This window comes from Akebia trifoliata, chromosome 11, assembly GCF_017979445.1.
Source record: "Akebia trifoliata isolate Shusen 1 chromosome 11, ASM1797944v1, whole genome shotgun sequence".
NCBI classification, from domain to species: Eukaryota; Viridiplantae; Streptophyta; class Magnoliopsida; order Ranunculales; family Lardizabalaceae; genus Akebia; species Akebia trifoliata.
Window position 1 is genome coordinate 40,438,086 of NC_141385.1, and position 16,729 is coordinate 40,454,814.

Consider the following 16,729-nt stretch of genomic DNA (forward strand, 5'->3'; position numbering starts at 1 on the left):
TTTTAAAATAGTAGAAAATGATACTTTGAAAATTCAAAAAAATATAATTTCCAAAGCAATATATCATTTGGATCTAGAATGACGTAAGGATGGATCCATATCTGACCCATTTATTTTAATTCAGATCTACTCCAAGATTCCAAACCCGCTACAGTCAGATTTTGGACCACTCCAATTTCGGATAAAATCCGACCCTATTTATGATCTACCATCCAATGATTGGAGCAAACCTTTCACTGGATCGGTTCGAAATCGATCCGATCTGATTCGAAATACTCCATCATAAAAGTACGGTAGACCATCCTTATAGTCTACATGATGTGGTGCCGTACACCGTATACTGTTTCGAACTAAATGAGAAGCTCGAGCAGAGAGAGAGAGAGAGAGTAAACTTTGTGGAAGAAACGATGCTTAGATGCTTAGGCAAGCTTCGCCCTTTCGCGATTTCTACAACCGAAACTCTCTCATTTTCCCATCATGCCCTCAGCCATTCCTCTCCTCAGTTTCACCAACCAGTGTCATCTTTCGTAAATAAACCGTTCGTCACGCCCCTTTCCAATGTTCTTCGAAGAACACAGCCCAAAATGCTTGATCTAGGGTTTCACTCCTCCTTCACTTCCCCTCTATCTGTAAGTAATTCAACCAATCAGTCCGTTTGTTCTTAATTTCATACTGATTAGGTCACAAATTTGATATTTTTCCCCCAAATGTGTTGCAGTTGAATCAAATTCGACACGCTTCGTCAAAGGAGAGGAAACGAACGCGGGGGACGCCAGTTACTTCGAAGTTGAAGAAAACCAAAATGAAATCATACTCGTAAGTTTTCATGATCAATTTACCTTATCGAGGTTTTCAGTTTTAAATTATATAGTTTTTGTTCCTGTAAATCTGATATTTGGTTTAATTTCACAGATCATTTAAGTCCAGATTTAGAACTATGAAGGATGGGCAGATTCGGCGTTGGCGAGCAGGAAAACGACACAATGCACATTTGAAGGTCAGTGACATTAATTTTTTGTCAATTAAATTTATTTTAATTTACTAGATATCGTAAATTCATTTATGGTAATTTGGAAATGGGCAATGGATTTTCAGGGTGTTACAAAATTTGCTAATAATGGTGAAGTTGAAACCATCTTTTATAAGGGATGTTGGATGATGTTTAAGATATTGTTTAAAGTAGAAAACATGGCTAAAAATTTTCCACAAAGAAATGGGGTTGGTTAGGTGTATGGACGACGATGATCAGATCATATGAATCTAGTGGTTTATGACTACCACTAATCGTCTACATGACACTTGCAATGTACCAAACAAGAGCAAAGCTAATGGTGCTTATTCATGGCTTCAAAACTCATTTTGACGTCATCCATGGACGAGACTGAGTTGTTTTGGATGAGATAAACCATTTAATTTGTTTGACACTTATTTATTCTTATATATATAGATATAGATATAGAGATATAAATAATCATAATTTTTATATATATAAAATAAGGTAGATTAGAACATGCTTAATCATTAAATCATATTTTATTTAGATAATAAATACTTCAACAATTAATTATTTTAATTAAGATATATAAAATCCCTGTTGACCGAGACTTTCAAAATATTGTCCGAGTCATCTTGTTTGTCTCGCAAGATTTTGCACGTGTGATATGCTTTGTCTATCCGTCCCGTTCATGGACGAAACCGAGTTGACTCGGGCGAGTCATCCTGGTATCGGATGAGATTTAAATCCATGTGCTTAGCCCACCCCTTTACATAAAGATTCCCATGTAAACACAAAATCGTAAAAAAGAAACACCCTTGAACTCCTTGAACATCAAATACCAAAAATACAAGAAATTCAAGATGCTAATGATAACTTCTTGAATAGAATTCGACCTCCCGTTGAAAATGTGGATGTTCCTAACCTTCAAGATTCCCCAACAAACGACATACGGAATTTGCCCCCATTGGATTCTTTCTTTTTGATAAACAAACGATTTAGTAGTTATGATATTAGCGGCCACCATCTTTTTCCAACTTATCAGGTTGGCACATTCATGAGGGTAGCAATGTGGGGATCCCTTTGACACTGAAGCTCTTTATGGCAACTTAGAAATCTTTTTCTGTTTTCCTTAAAAAGAAAGTCATATTATTTGGAATTTTCAAAATAATGGAAATATATTTTTAAGGAAAAAAAAATTGGAAATTTTTTATAAACTTACATAAAGAGCCTAATTCTATTTATTTTTTATTTAGGTGATAAGTAAAGGGATAGTGGTTAGCAAGTAATGGCTAGTATCATTTCTTTTTATTGCTATAAGTGTAGGGACAATGGATAATTGGATTTTGAGTATCCACGACTAACCATAAAGCACTAGTGGGTTAGAAGAAGAGGTGAAGAGAATTGAGGACCATGGATCTCTTGAACTTGTGACCTTAAGAGATGAGGACTCGCTTATACTGAAAATACTATTGGCTGCACTGCTATACCGGGAGATTGGAAGGACCATGAAATATTTCAGATTGCAGTCAATTTTGATAGTAAAATGCGCACAGGATTCATGGATGAGGGAAAGTAAGGAAACATCATTCATCACTTAAGGAGCACTAGATGATCTTTAGATACATCCTTCCAGTGAATGAAAAAACTAAAAAGTCAAGATCTCCCAAAAATGTCATTTTCGTCTGCAGCAACTGGGCCAACAAAATTTGTTATCTTGAATGTGAGGCAATGATGGTGAAGATCTCTCAAAAAATTCATTTCATCTACCCTTGGGCCAATGAATATTGTTACAATGAATGTACCACATATTTTAGTGTCCAAGGCTAATTAAGATCAAGTCCCAAGGGCCTCTTGGACGAAAAGATATGTGTAGAAAGGGGGGAAATTATACTAATCAAAAATAAATATCTAGTCTACCGAGTTACTTTGATTTCAAATTTCAATCTTAGTGGCCGATAGGCTGGAAGAGAAGGATGTGAGGTTTCTTATGGTGAGATGGGATAATTGTTATAAGTTCCACTTCGTTTGTTGGAGCAATATGTGTTTCAAAACCAAGAGGGTTTTTGGGTTTTCGTGTTTGAAAGACATGAATACTACCTTGCTTGTGAGTAGCTTTGGAAATATGAGAACTCAGAGAAGAGCAGGGAATCAGTGAACCACCTTTTGCATCATTGATCATTTTTCAGGGGAGTGTTCATCTATTTATTTGAGCTTTCCAGTATCTGTTAGGTCATGCGAAGTAGTGTGGGTAACATTTTTAGCAGTTGGAGTTGGAGGTATCTCGTCTTTTCAGTCGAGGTCATTTAATTTGACCCGTGCTCCCTTTTTGTGATTGTTGGGGGAAGGATCTTGTTAGTAAAATTGTTTGCCACCAAAGCTTTAAGTCCTCAAGAGCAATATGAAATAGGAAAGGATCGAACCCATAGCTCAGTTGGTTGACATTTTTTTTAGTTTAGCTCATTTGGCTGACATATTACAGAGCAACTTTAAGGTCGTGGATTCAAGTCCAACTTACCCACCAAAAAATACATTGAATAAGGAACATTTGCTCGTTTTTTTTTTCTTTCTAAAAACCAAAGGAATCTCAAAAAAAAAATTATTTAAAGAATACAAATATCAAGCAGTCAAGTTACAGATCTCAATTGGCTGGAATAATATATAAACCCATATATCCCATATATGGGATAATAAGCGTTAAAACAACTTAACCTTATGAAGTTGCTTTGACCATGCATAAAGAATAAAAAATCAAGAAAACATAGTATAATAAGGTCAGACCAAACCCACCTTCGATTCAAGCCTTTTGATCCAACCCTTCTCATTGTTAGTTTGATGTTCTTTTCAGGGTGGGGATAATCAAGAGAGAATGGCATTAATAGGTCCAAAAATCATTTTCCTGGGGGTTAGGATGGGACTACATTTCCCTTTCCATGGTGGAAAATCACTTTGGGTGGGAAAATGCGAAATCATACAGCTTAAATTTGGATTTTGTCATGCGAATCATTTTTCCGCCCATTTTCCATACACAATAATACAGACTGTTAGTGGTAATTATTGTGTGAACTTGGGAAGAAATTTCATGAGTGGATGTTCAAGGTTGGAGCAATTGTTAAATGATTCCTTTTTCCCCATGTTGGGCCATTCAGAAACAGTGATATGGGTCCATTTTTAAGGATAAGATTTGGGATCTTCAGTCAAGTCCTTTTGCAAGATAAAATCTTTGCTTAACTATTGGTCTTCAGTTCTCAATGAGTTTCATTTTGCAGATATTGTTTATAGATGGCATGGTTCTGCTTAAGGCCTGAGTAGGTTGACCATACTCTCTAATGTATTTTGCTGTATGTGTGAGGGTCTTCTTTGCTAGCTTTTCCATAGTAACATTCTCCTTTCATATAAAATATACTTGTCTGAAAGAAATAAATGGAAGAAAAAGGAAATCAACAGGCCTTCAAGAAATTTATATCAAGTTCTTGGTATGCCAAAATTCTTATGCCCCACAAACTGCTTCTCCAGTATTTTATGCATCAATTATGAACCAAGTTTAAGGCAATGAATCACCACAGATTGGCCCCATATAGGTGTTTGGTGGCCTAGTCTTATAAGCTAAAAGTGTTTGTGTCCAAAGGTGGAAAATGTTCTTCAAATGTATTGGCTCAATCCCTTCGTCTGGAACCAAGCTCACTCTAGAGTTGACCTTGATGGTCTCTCTACTCACCTTTCAAGCTGAATATTTATGCAAGTTACTTGCTATTACTTGGTTTTATTTAACAGTTGCGATATTCTGACTCGAAAATTTTCACTTGGTCTGTACTCGGTGGACATGGCAAGTGCACAGAACCATAGATCTTTTTCTTTGGGATACACAAAGAAAATGATCTATCGTTCTGTGCCCTTGCCACGTCAGACAGTGTATGATTTACCACGTGCATTCATCACGACTCTTTATTTAAACATGAAAGAGTGCTCTTTAGTTATGTTACAATTGGGCTTTATTTTGAGAGTGTAAACATCTAAATATTTGTAATCTACGTTATTAATGTAGAATATTTTATGAAGTGGAAGTTATAGAACTGTGATGTGCATAACTCTGAATTAATGAAGTTTTGGTGGTTAATGCAGTCTAAGAAATCGAAGCGAAGACTTAGACAACCTGCTCTTGTCCATCCAGCTTACGCCACAGTGATGAAGAAGCTCAACTTCTGTGGTTAAAATATTGAGAGGCTCTCTACAAAGGTTATCTGTTCCTGGTATAAAGAGGAAAATCTTGCCCTTCTTTTGGTATTTAATTGCACTTGTCACAGTTTCATAAACTCTAACATCAAAATTATAATCAGTTGAAAATTTTTGAGGGTTTAGATTTTATCTTGAAAAGTGTGACAAACCTGTACCTGATTAAGTTCAGTACAAAACTGATTATCTTCCAACAAAATGGAAACTCTGTTTAAGTTCCGGATGTGAGGGTTGGAACCTGACCTCTTCTGATCATTAATGTCTGTTACAAATGAGATCATCTAGATCAAATTTGATCTGATTCATTGAATTTGATTATTTGAGCACTAGTTTTATTCTTAATCCTTGTGATGAATCCATCTTAAATTGTACAAAAGAGTATTGATGGGTTGGACAGTCAGGATAACCAATTTAATGAATTTTAGCAGAAAAGATGTTCTTGGTTCGACCTAACAAATGCTAAGTTATGATCTGGCCCTTGATTGTGTTGCATGTATAACAGAGCTGAGCTTCCTATCTGTCCATTCTGATTTGATTACACCATAGATCAAATAAGTCACCTTGATTTCTTGGTTGTGGTTCACCAAAAAGAGATTTTCACTGTTAGAAATGTGGAAAGATAGAAATTCAAACTATTTTATATTTCATAACTTTGTCTCACTTTTGTTATGTCATGCAATGGTTTCATTTTCTAGCTGTTATTTTGAAGGTTAGTTAGCTTAGCTTCTGTGTTACGTGCAGTTCTTTCATTCTTTTATTCTTCAAGGTTAATGAGGGCATTAATCTTTGAAAATCACATAATTTTACTGAGTCATGCTGGAGTAACATTGAAATGCACATCGCCGTCTATGGTTCTGACACACATCCACATCAGAAATGTCCCCCACGACATAGATTTTAATGTTACTTCAGCATTATCCTTCTACATTTGTCAGATTCCTGTGAACACTGGAAGAGCAAAGCAGGTCTGGACGGCTTCTCATTTCCGGCCATTTTCAGTGATTCCCAAATATTAAATGATAATCTGAATTTGAAAAATGCTTTTCAAGCTCAAATGGGTATGTATGTCAACTACAATGGCGTTTACTACCTTTAAAGAGCAGAAAATATTTATAGCAAAAATTGCAAAAAAATCATGTTTGCCTGACAGCGTTTTTGAATTGTTTCACCGCATTTTTTAAGCTTCTTAAGCTAATACCAGAAACAGCTTTCCTTGATTTAATTTACTATTAGTTTGTTGAATGGCTGTCAGTGAAAGTTACTTGCCATTTTTTTCGGTGAGGGGTGGGGTGGAAAGAGGAAGTGTGGGGGAAAGAATAAAAGAAACAGAAAATGTGAACGGATAGTATTACCTTGTCAAGTAAACTATAATCTTGAATAGAGCACCTCATATCTGTTCTTTCAACCATGTTGCCAATTTGCTTAAAATGGAATTTGAGTTGAACGTATTGCAGAAGGTAGTATTTACATAAGATTAAGATACCTTTATAACTAATTTAATATATATATTTTTCGAAAATTTTCAAATAATCATTCATTTGCTGCATCAACAAAACGCTCCTTTTCCTATTTCTATTAATAATAGGATCTTATGATCTTGACTTGAAACTTAATTTCCTTTAAGGAGAATAAAAAACATTTTACATTTTAACCCTACCAGCATAAGAAAATGTCTTTCTTTTTTTATTTTTTATGACATGGTTTCTGAACTCAAGTCTGACTAGGGGGACTGGAAAAGTCAAGGCATATGAGTCCCTCCCCCGGGCATGTGCAATGCCTGGATAGGTGAGGAAGCGCTCTTGCGGGTGACCCCAAGGAAATTGAGCCACCCCTTCAGGGTTAGCACAAGAAAATTTCTTATTGTATAATGATTTTCTGACGCCCACCCCCAGACACATCACCTGATGTGGCATGTGTTAAAATCATGGATTATTTTCTTTGGGATACACAACTGCACATATTTATGGGGATGTACAGTTGTGTATCGCGAGGGAAAAAATCTATGATTCTAACCCATGCCACATCAGGGGGCGTAAGGGTGCATGTGTCAGAGGGGGCATCAGAAATTCATGACTCTCTTATTATGTAGTAATGGTAGATAGCATGCTCACCACACCTTTGTTTCATAAATTTTAAATATAGATAATCCAACTCTTGCAGATTTTCATAAAAAATAGTTGCCTCTCATTTCGATTATAAAGAACTAAAGATAGATTATATCAAGTAGACAGTCTAACTTTAAAGCTTGTCTTTAAAAATAATGTAATGGTATTTTTGAAATATAAAAAATTGACGACCGCGGATTAAAATCAGCAATACTCTTCTTTCATTGTAATAGCATACAGATTCCTTACAACACAAGGAAAATATATGACGAAATCAAAGTTCCTGCAGCCTTGCATACCAGACCATACAAATGTGCCCCACTACCTCGAGCAATCCAGACCGTTCTTTCAACAGCAGACTACTTCCTGGATAGGTCACAACCCCCGAGGCAAAATTATTTCTTTATTTTTAATATTTAGGCAATAAAGCACACAGACACCACCCGCTTTCAAAGGAACCATTCTCAATCACAAAACTTCTAAATAATATACATGATGTGTCATGGAACATCAAAAGAATACATCCCTCGTGTCAGATTAATCTTGATAAAGCACAGGTTCTACATCTCAATATTTCTATTTTCATCGAAGAAAATCCAAGATTTTTAACATAAAATTAAGGATAGGATAAAGCCAATAAACTTAATTTGCATAGACAAGATTACAAAAAATCAAGGAAAATCATGCTTCGATTATGGGTGATTGTTGGAATTATAGCTTATCCAATCCTCACAGGATGCTAAGAAATCAAACTTGAAGCAAACCTGCTCAAGAAATGGAAGCTTATAAGAAAGAGATAAGAAGAAATCCCTCTACCCTTTTTTGGAGGAAAATGTGGTGCCGTACGGAGCTAACCTAAGTGAGCTAGAAAGAGGAGGTGCCCACTGAAGTGGAACGTCCAGTTGCTTTTAACTCCTTAAGTGTTCCCGATAACCAGTCCAAGCCCTCATAAAGGCCATCTCCTTTAAGAGCACAAGTTCCTTGTATATGCCATCTTCTGTTCTTAAGATTGTTGAGACCCAGCCCTTCACACACCTCCATTGGGGTCATTGCGCCTTTCTGAAAAAGAAAAATGTTTTAAGAGGGAACCCCAAGAAATAAATAACCCAATGCATCTAAGGAAACGTTGGGCTTTAATATGATTACTATGCAGCAAAGGAAAATTCAATATAGATTATTTGCCACTTATGATAAGAAAGTGTGAAGTATTCCATCAATAAATGTAAAACAAAGATTTTGATGGGAGTAAAAATTATGCCAACAGAACGTAAGTCTACTAAATTGGTTCATGGGAGAGAAATCAGGAACGACTGCCAAAAGAACAGGCTTCTGCGGCACAATGAGTGCTAATCTGGTATCTAGCCAAAGTGTATAGATGGTGAAATTTAATAGTAGAAATGTCAAAAGAAAAGGCTAAGATAAGGTAGATAGGAGTGGGTTCCAATATTCAGCTGCTTGATTAGGGTTGTAAACTTTAGTCCGCTATGATTTGCACTCAGTTTGTTGGGACCAAGACAGGTCATTTCCCACCTTGAAAGGGCGAGAAATGCCCTGACAATAGCCGAGACCTAAGATTTTAGGAGTCCAGAGAAAGAAACTTAAAAAGAGGGGCGGGAGAGTCGGAAATGTCAATATATGTGAAACGGGCCTTGCTCTTTGTTGTGGACTTTTGCTGTTTATATGCTGTTTGCTTTAAAATGGAGCAGTGCAAGATGGTGAAGGTCTTGGCATTCCCAAGGAACAATAACTTTGACCCTAATAGCTTTTTCTGGGGAATTCTAAGAGCTCGTGGAGTTGAAATTCATTGTTGCTATTGTGACAGTTTGAGACATAGGCGTTCAATCCATCATTGAAAGCCATTATCTTAGAAATATAAAAACAGCATCAACATTCACGAGTTCCATAAATAGTTACCAGAGTGGGGAGCAAAAGTAAATGCAGTACGTGAAAAATGATGATAAAAACGAAAAATGGGAAGGGAGAACGATATCAATAACAGCAGCAACAACAAAGCCTTATACCAAAGCTTTGGAGCAAGGAATACTGATAAACCAACTGAAAAGAATATCAACTAAGAGCATCTGCTATGGACAAGTTAGTGGACATGTTAACATCATAAGCTAAAATTTAACCAGCAAATTTGCTCCAACGGACAAGTTAGTAGACTCGTTAAGGGTGTCAGATAATAATATGTTTGTTAACTGTGGCTAGCAGTTTGGCTAGCCACATCAGCTTGCTAATGTATTAGTTTTGAAAACAATAGTCAACAATGACTATTTTATTAGCTTAAAATTAAAAAAAAACAAAAAACCCAACAGTTACAAAAAGGTGGCTAACATGTGTGCACGTTGGAGTTCTTGGACATGTTAAGTTACTTGTTAAAAATGGGCTAACATCTGACAAAAGTGCCTACGTGGCATCTTTAACTTGTGGATTTTAACATTTCCATTGGAGATGCTCTAAAATGAATGATCCAAAGGTCGACCAGGAACCCAATAAAAAAAAAAGTGCATGACAAAAAATTAGGTAATGTTTGAAAAGCAATCCAATGATTCTTGATGAGAGGAAATGACATACATAACCGTTTTCCCAGTAAAAAGGGTACAATATCAAAGTCATACTAAATTATCAAAAAAAAGCCCTCAAAACATATATACAATTTGTAGTAAGTACCACATGTTTAACAATAAAATAGCTATAACTACAAGGAACTTAAACAAAAAAATTAATGAAAGAGAAAATGAAACTACAGTATAATATGAAAATTCCACCTAATAAGGTACCAACTAATCTTTTATTTTTTTTATAAGCAAGGTACCAACTAGATTCATGTTGAATGAGCTTCACAATTAGAAACTTGAATAATCAAGACATGTTTGGATGCAGTTATCTGGACTGAAGACTCCATATTTTACAGGAGCTGGAGTTAAAGCAGAAGAGCATGTATGGAGACAAAAAAGGGTTGAACAACTACTTGGTGTTCTCTTTGTTCCTCCTTTTTTCTTATGAGACACTTAACAAGGAGAAGCAAATTCCCCGTCCTCTTTCTCCCAAGTTTGATTCATATCAAAGTTAGAAACCAAAACTAGCTTTTTATTCTAGGAGCATTTCCATCAAAAGAAAACTGATTCAACTACTTGGTGCTTTGGTGGCTAAACCTATTTTTGGATTTCATGCTCCAATCAAACTTCAAAAAGGAAAAAAAAAATGATCTTCAAGAATGATTCATAAAGCTTAATGGCCTTCTGCATGCACATCAGCAGCCCATGGGACAGTTTTATTAGGGTCCCTCACTCTAGTAGTGGGTCTATTTTTTATGTTTTTATTATAAGTGGAGAATCCAAGTTTTATTTTCTATTACTATTAAGTGGACTAGCCACTTAAGTGATATGTGGGCGCTACATAGAGTTCATACAGCCCACTAATGTGCTGGTTGGCCAGCCCATTAAAAGAGTTTTTAAGTTAAATGGTATTTTTGGTGGTTTGCTTATTAATTATTTTAGGATTTTCTTCTTATTATATAAGGACTTGTATTTTAGCTGCCATCGAATAAGAATTTACAGGGTTTCTACTATCTCCAGTGATTAGACTGTTTTGGTGTGATGCCATTACCTTCTTGCTGTGATTCCAAGGTATATGTTACTTTTCTTGGTGTGATTCCAGGTAATAACCTATTTGTTATCTTCTTCCATCTCTTCTTCTACTCTTCTTTCTTCATCTTCTCTCAAGTTTCTGTTTTGATCAATCTAGTATCTAGGTTGAACCTTAAATCTCTCTTCAAAACCTTACTATTTTTGCCCTAATCTCCCTCCCAACCTGTTGCCAGCACACAATAGCCCCAACAGTATCAGCTGAACCTACCCAAATACCATCTAACCCTCCAACCAAACCAGACAACAGCTCCAATACTGTTATTGCACTCCTATAACAAGCCTACTCTGCTGCCCAAAACAGTCCCTACACTTAAAAACCCCTTCCTAACATGCCTATACACTATTCCCAACCTTAACAAGCCTATATGCTATCCAAACCAACCCATTAACCCCAAAACCCAGTCAAAACCTAATTGGGTGGTTACAACATCCCATCTGAAACCCATATTCTAAACCTTAGCCTTTTCCAAAACTTAAATCCCCAAGCACTCTTAAACCTTATTTCCTCATTTTACATAAAATTGTGATCTTGAAAGTTGCTGGGATTATATTTGATTATCCTTATTTGTGCTCACATTGATTTTCCATGACATCACCAAACATTTGGATAACCACTTGAGTTTAACTTGTCTTGAAATCCTTAATTGCATTAAGAGGTTCATCTTGAATTTGATATTGGGAGCGTAGACCAGTGGAAGGTCAATCTTCTATTGGTACTCCTTCCTTCAACCACATAGGGGTAAGTACTATGGGATAGTGCGCTTTAGGACTTGGTTAACTGCTTACTAGATTTTCTCATTAATTTATGTGTGTATAAACATTTAATTTATGTTTGCATTGATTTTAGTGATCCAGCCAATCACAGATCCATCATTCTAGGTTAGGCATCACCATCCTGCATTAGTCCAACTCATAACAAAAAAATGGAACCTACAAAAGATTCTTAGGTATTTTAACAGGTCTGTAGATGAAACCTTATCACGTAAAACTAGTAAAGCTTGTGATATGATCTGATTGACAATACTGTTATGCCCAGAGTTTAAAGGGGTATTTTTTGAGGATTTCGTCTTTAGATGGGACGTTCTTTGCAACTTTTAGCATTTCTTGTGGTTGGTCATCTAGACTGCCAGCTGTATTTGCTTTTCTTCTCTCTTAATAAATTTATAATTATAAATAAAATTAGACAATACAAAGAAGAGTTTTGATATTTGGGAGCAATAACTACTCATGATTGGAGAGAACATGTGTTTGGAGAAAATGCAGACCTTTTTCTTGTGTATCTGGAATTAGGAAATGAAGGGAAATCTTCCAACAGTATACCCTTCCAAAGTTTTGAGTAAAACCTCAATTTCCTCTTCCTTACATTATTATGATCACATTTCATAAATAAATTACTCTTTTACAAAAAAGATCTGGGACAATTTGAGGGACCTCCATCATGATGATGAATCCCATATAACTTAAGTTTGGACTACCTTGAGCATGCCAGTTATGAAAAGTAACAAAGGAGGATACCATCAATGAAAATCAGTTCAATAAACCAGGAAAGCCATGCGACCCCTTAAGTCGTGTATGATATACATACTAACTAAAAAAATGAAAAGCGCAAACATATGGAAATATGAGTACAGAATGGAACAGAAGATTGATACGATATTCCAGGATGACTATTAATATTAAAAATAAAATAAAAAACTGAGAAAAGAGATGGAAATGGATGAGAAATAACTAATCAAGGCAATAGATCATTTGGCACAACATGTATTAGCATGGAGTGTTTAAGTCATGGGTATGCATGATGTTTGTGTATCAGCATGTGTTCATGAGCATTTTTTCATTATAAATGTGCTTAAAAATGAGAACTGAAATCATTAATTGAACAGACCATGTCCTGTTTATTTGCAAATACTAATATGACACTGTTCAGCATGAAGGGATCTTTGATGATGGCCTGAAAAGAGGAAAAATATAATATATTAGAGATTATGACCAGCACCATATATATATATATATATATATTATATATATATATATATATATATATATATATATATATATATATATATATATATATAATATATATATATATTTGATAAGTGCTGATTCAGAAAATATATAACCTGAAACTCTGCTCTTGCTTTACCAATTCTCTCTCTGTCCAAGGAATCAACAACATAGATCTGCTTACAAAAGAATATATCAAAATTGAGATACCCACAAACCTACCCTTCACAAAGATAAAATAATAATAATAATAATAATAATAATAATAATTAAAAAAAATAACTCAACCAGAACCATTAGACAGCAACCATATTATAGAAACAGATTTATCAAAAAAACAAAAACCAAATAGAAACAGAGCAGCAAGAAAGAAAAAAGCGAGTAGAAAGAATCCGTATCCAGCAATGTGAGGATACAAATACTGATCATTACCAAACCATCTGTATTGTTAAAGTAATGCCTCCAGAGTGGCCTTAGTTTTTCTTGCCCACCTACGTCCCACACTGTGAATACCACATTCTTATATTGAACCTTCTCTACATTGAATCCTACATAAGACCAGAAAAGATCAAATTAAATAACACTCCACTATAACGATAACACCCTAGATCATGAGAATAGTGACATAACAATAAAAACTTTGGATACAACCCAAGTGAAATTTCAGGAAGATGGTTGAATCAACTACAGCGATCTAAACTCTAAAACACATTTCCGAATTCAGACTCGAAGTTCTGATCATCAGGTACCAAGATTGATTCAAGACAGTATGAACCGAAGTTAATATGAGTCTGAAAATCCAAGACTAACTGCCTAGCCCATTGTTTATATAAAAGCTATGACATATAACAGCCATTATAATAAATGTTATAATGGCAAAGACCCTATATATAACCATTAATTATCATTTTCTAAATTAAATCGTCAAAGTTGCTGGTCGCCTATGTGATTCATGATTCCGTTGTAATTTTGTTATGTTCCTTTCGATTCTTTGTGTTGTTTCTCTTTTTCTTTTTACTTTTTGTGTTGTAGCTTGGCGGCCACCTCCGTTGCTTCTTTTTCATGCTTCTATCAATAAATAAATAAAACTGCTAGTCACCTACGCTCAAGTGGTTATCTTGATCCCTTTAATACTTTGGCATATCCCCTTTTTTGCCAAACTACATGCAAATCCGTATAAGAAACTTACGTTTAAATGTAACATACCAATTGTCGGGACGGTTGATAATACTTCTCCAATGTGCAGTTTGTACAGTATGGTTGTCTTACCCGCTGCATCCAATCCAAGCATCACAACCTAAGGCAACAAAATTCCGGGGAAAGAAACAAACAAGGAAGAAGTTTCAACACCAAGGAGAAGTCATGAAGAAATATATGAAGGAAAAATGAGCCTAATATTATAAGATGTATATGAAAGGGATACGTAAAACAGTTGTTAAGCAACAATTTCAACAAAAAACAAGCAAGGAAAGGCTAATGAAACACATGCCATACAATCAATAAACTAGAACAAAAGGAATGAACCTCGAGGGGTTGGCTCAATGACAATTTCGGACCGATAAGCGGTTAATGTCCATAGGTTGTGAGTTCCATACCTAGTATGAGCACTAATTCCGTAGGGGTGCACCCTCACTTACATGGTGTGTGTGATGTGTGGGTGTTGCACGTACCCTGGGAATAGTCCTTGGACAAAACCATGATCTATGGACTGGGCAAAACCCAGATACGGGACCGATCCATTGTCTACAGGAATGCCCGGTTATCAAAAAAAAAAAAAAAAAAAGGGAATGCGGGTGTGAAGAGTTGAAGTCTATCTACAATACACTATTATAACAATAACAACAAAGCCTTAACCCAAAAATTTGGGGTTGGCTAAACAAATCGTGTTCCTCCATTAGACTCAAACCAAAGCCAATACTTAGGTTATTGACGATGAATTTATATCTACTTTCACTATTTCTATCCACATTCTTTTAGGTCTTTCTCTTGCTCTTTTAGAGCCTTCAACTTGAATATTTCTGTAACTGGGACTGCAATTGGTACTCGTTGAACATGGCCAAACCATCATTTCCCTAAATGCATTCATTCCCAATTTTATCTTATCCCGTTTTAAACACAAATAGTAGAGAAAAAGAAAACTACAAGAGTCAATTCCTAACCAGAAAGTAAGAAGATTAATATTGAAGAAACGACAATGGAAAACATAGGTAAATATAATACTCACACGAAACCCAAAACTACCACAAAAAGAGGGGGAGAAAAGACCAGTGGGAGAGCATGTTTTTCTCCCATGGTGTACGATAACATGACAATGAATCCCTCCCATCTAACAAATCCCTTGCCATTACCACCAATATCTCTTCCAATGTCTGTCACGAAAAAGATTGCCCTCATCAATGCTTACTCTGGCCACCAAAGGGATGATTCTTCTTCATCTTTTTTTTTCTTTTTTTTTTTTTGCGGGGCACGGGGGGTGGGTGGGTGGGTAAAGAAATTTATTGATTCAAAAGGGTAAACATCCAAGCAACGGCATTAAGAAATACAAATCGACTCCCAACCTAAAAAGAAATTATCAAAATTAACTCCTCTAAAATTCAAGCTTTTGGTACCATCATCACTAAGATCAATCCAGTCAACGCAATTCAAGAAATCAGTAACTAATTCAATTCTCACTTTCACAGCACAATTCCAACATCCAAAAAACAAATAATCCTACGAACTGGATTCAGAAGTAAAGATAAAATTATGGGTATTTAATCACTGAAAATCAAGTGATTTTTTTTTTTATTTTTTATTTTTTAATTTTGTAGCAAATTTAGGGTTTTAAGACGGGAAAAACAAAAAATTCCTCCTTTATAGGGGTCCAAAACCTAATTCTCCTCGTCTCTCTTTATGTCTAGTAAAGAAAGAGAAAGAGACAGAGATCAAATCTCACCACCTAAGACAAATATAGATTGATTTGCAGACATGAAGATTGTGGACGAATCATGAACAATGATGATGATGATGACGACTTACCCTCATCTCGGTGTTACCAAAGAAAGTATCGAAGAGCTTGCGAAAGGCCTGCCCCATGGCCACCTCTCTCTCTCTCTCTCTCTCTTCTGAAACTAAAGACTTCGAAAGCTTCAGCGACGGAAGAATTGGTTCATCGATCGATGAGAGACGCAAGCTTGGTCGAGAGGAATCCAATTCGAAGCAACAAAGTAGCTTCGCATCTATGAACGGTTGGAGTGCAATTCCAAGCTTTTTTGTTGGAATATCAAGTACTCCCGCTAGTTGGGCTTGCAATCTGACTCCTCTTCTCATTATAAGCCACGTGGAATTTTGTCAAAATCTTTTGGGTCCCACTACTTGGTACACTGAATTGTCAACTTGATTGGTGCTTTAGAATTTTCTAATAACGAAGTTCGGATTCCATAACTATTGGGTTCAATTTTCCTCGAATTTTTTAACACTATTGTCACACCAACTTTTACCAATGCCACACAATTGTGTGCAATTCCCCACTTACATCAGAATTGGTGTGGCAATAGCAGTTCTTTTATTATTATAATTACTATTATCAAAACTCATGTTTCTTTAACTTCCTTAAAATATCTATCATTCTTCTTGACCTTTGATTCTTAAAGAAAATAAAATTAAGGGTCATCTTCAATTAATTAAAAAAACTTCTATTGCCACACCAATTTTGACTAGCATCATTCCAATTCATATGTAAATCATTATAAATAAAAAAA

General features: G+C 35.6%; 2 protein-coding genes across 4 annotated transcripts; one reads left to right on the forward strand and one right to left on the reverse strand.

Moving 5' to 3' along the window:
- The first annotated feature begins 332 nt into the window (after positions 1–332).
- Positions 333–5,537, forward strand: LOC147391651 (Ribosomal protein L35). Its single transcript, XM_086417126.1, has 4 exons — positions 333–629; positions 719–816; positions 913–997; positions 5,117–5,537. Exons 1-4 carry the CDS (start codon positions 408–410, stop codon positions 5,204–5,206), a joined length of 495 nt encoding a protein of 164 aa, XP_086273252.1. The 5' UTR covers positions 333–407; the 3' UTR covers positions 5,207–5,537.
- Positions 5,538–7,527: 1,990 nt separating this feature from the next.
- Positions 7,528–16,215, reverse strand: LOC147391652 (uncharacterized). Of its 3 annotated transcripts, XR_015182644.1 has the most exons (8): positions 16,008–16,215; positions 14,196–14,286; positions 13,422–13,537; positions 13,106–13,165; positions 12,871–12,936; positions 8,188–8,391; positions 8,055–8,096; positions 7,528–7,698 (listed from the first exon to the last, which is right to left on the reverse strand). XR_015182644.1 is itself a non-coding variant. In XM_086457890.1 (7 exons), exons 1-6 carry the CDS (start codon positions 16,062–16,064, stop codon positions 8,197–8,199), a joined length of 585 nt encoding a protein of 194 aa, XP_086314016.1. In that variant the 5' UTR covers positions 16,065–16,215; the 3' UTR covers positions 7,794–8,096; positions 8,188–8,196. The 3 variants fall into 3 exon arrangements, 2 of the variants coding, with proteins under 2 accessions (XP_086314016.1, XP_086314015.1); XM_086457890.1 differs by lacking the exon at positions 7,528–7,698 and having other exon boundaries at positions 7,794–8,096; XM_086457889.1 differs by lacking the exon at positions 7,528–7,698 and having other exon boundaries at positions 7,794–8,391.
- Positions 16,216–16,729: the final 514 nt, after the last annotated feature.

What these genes read in the sequence shown, in the direction of transcription:
- LOC147391651 (XM_086417126.1), top strand. Translation starts at nt 408, where the DNA reads ATGCTTAGATGCTTAGGCAAGCTTCGCCCTTTCGCGATTTCTACAACC. An exon ending in CCTTCACTTCCCCTCTATCT is followed by an intron (nt 630 to 718) that starts GTAAGTAATTCA and finishes AATGTGTTGCAG; the next exon opens with TTGAATCAAATTCGACACGC. An exon ending in ACCAAAATGAAATCATACTC is followed by an intron (nt 817 to 912) that starts GTAAGTTTTCAT and finishes TTAATTTCACAG; the next exon opens with ATCATTTAAGTCCAGATTTA.
- LOC147391652 (XM_086457890.1), bottom strand. Translation starts at nt 16,064, where the DNA reads ATGGGGCAGGCCTTTCGCAAGCTCTTCGATACTTTCTTTGGTAACACC. An exon ending in ATCAACCGTCCCGACAATTG is followed by an intron (nt 13,538 to 14,195) that starts GTATGTTACATT and finishes GGTCTTATGTAG; the next exon opens with GATTCAATGTAGAGAAGGTT. An exon ending in TTGCAAATAAACAGGACATG is followed by an intron (nt 8,392 to 12,870) that starts GTCTGTTCAATT and finishes TTTCTTTTTCAG; the next exon opens with AAAGGCGCAATGACCCCAAT.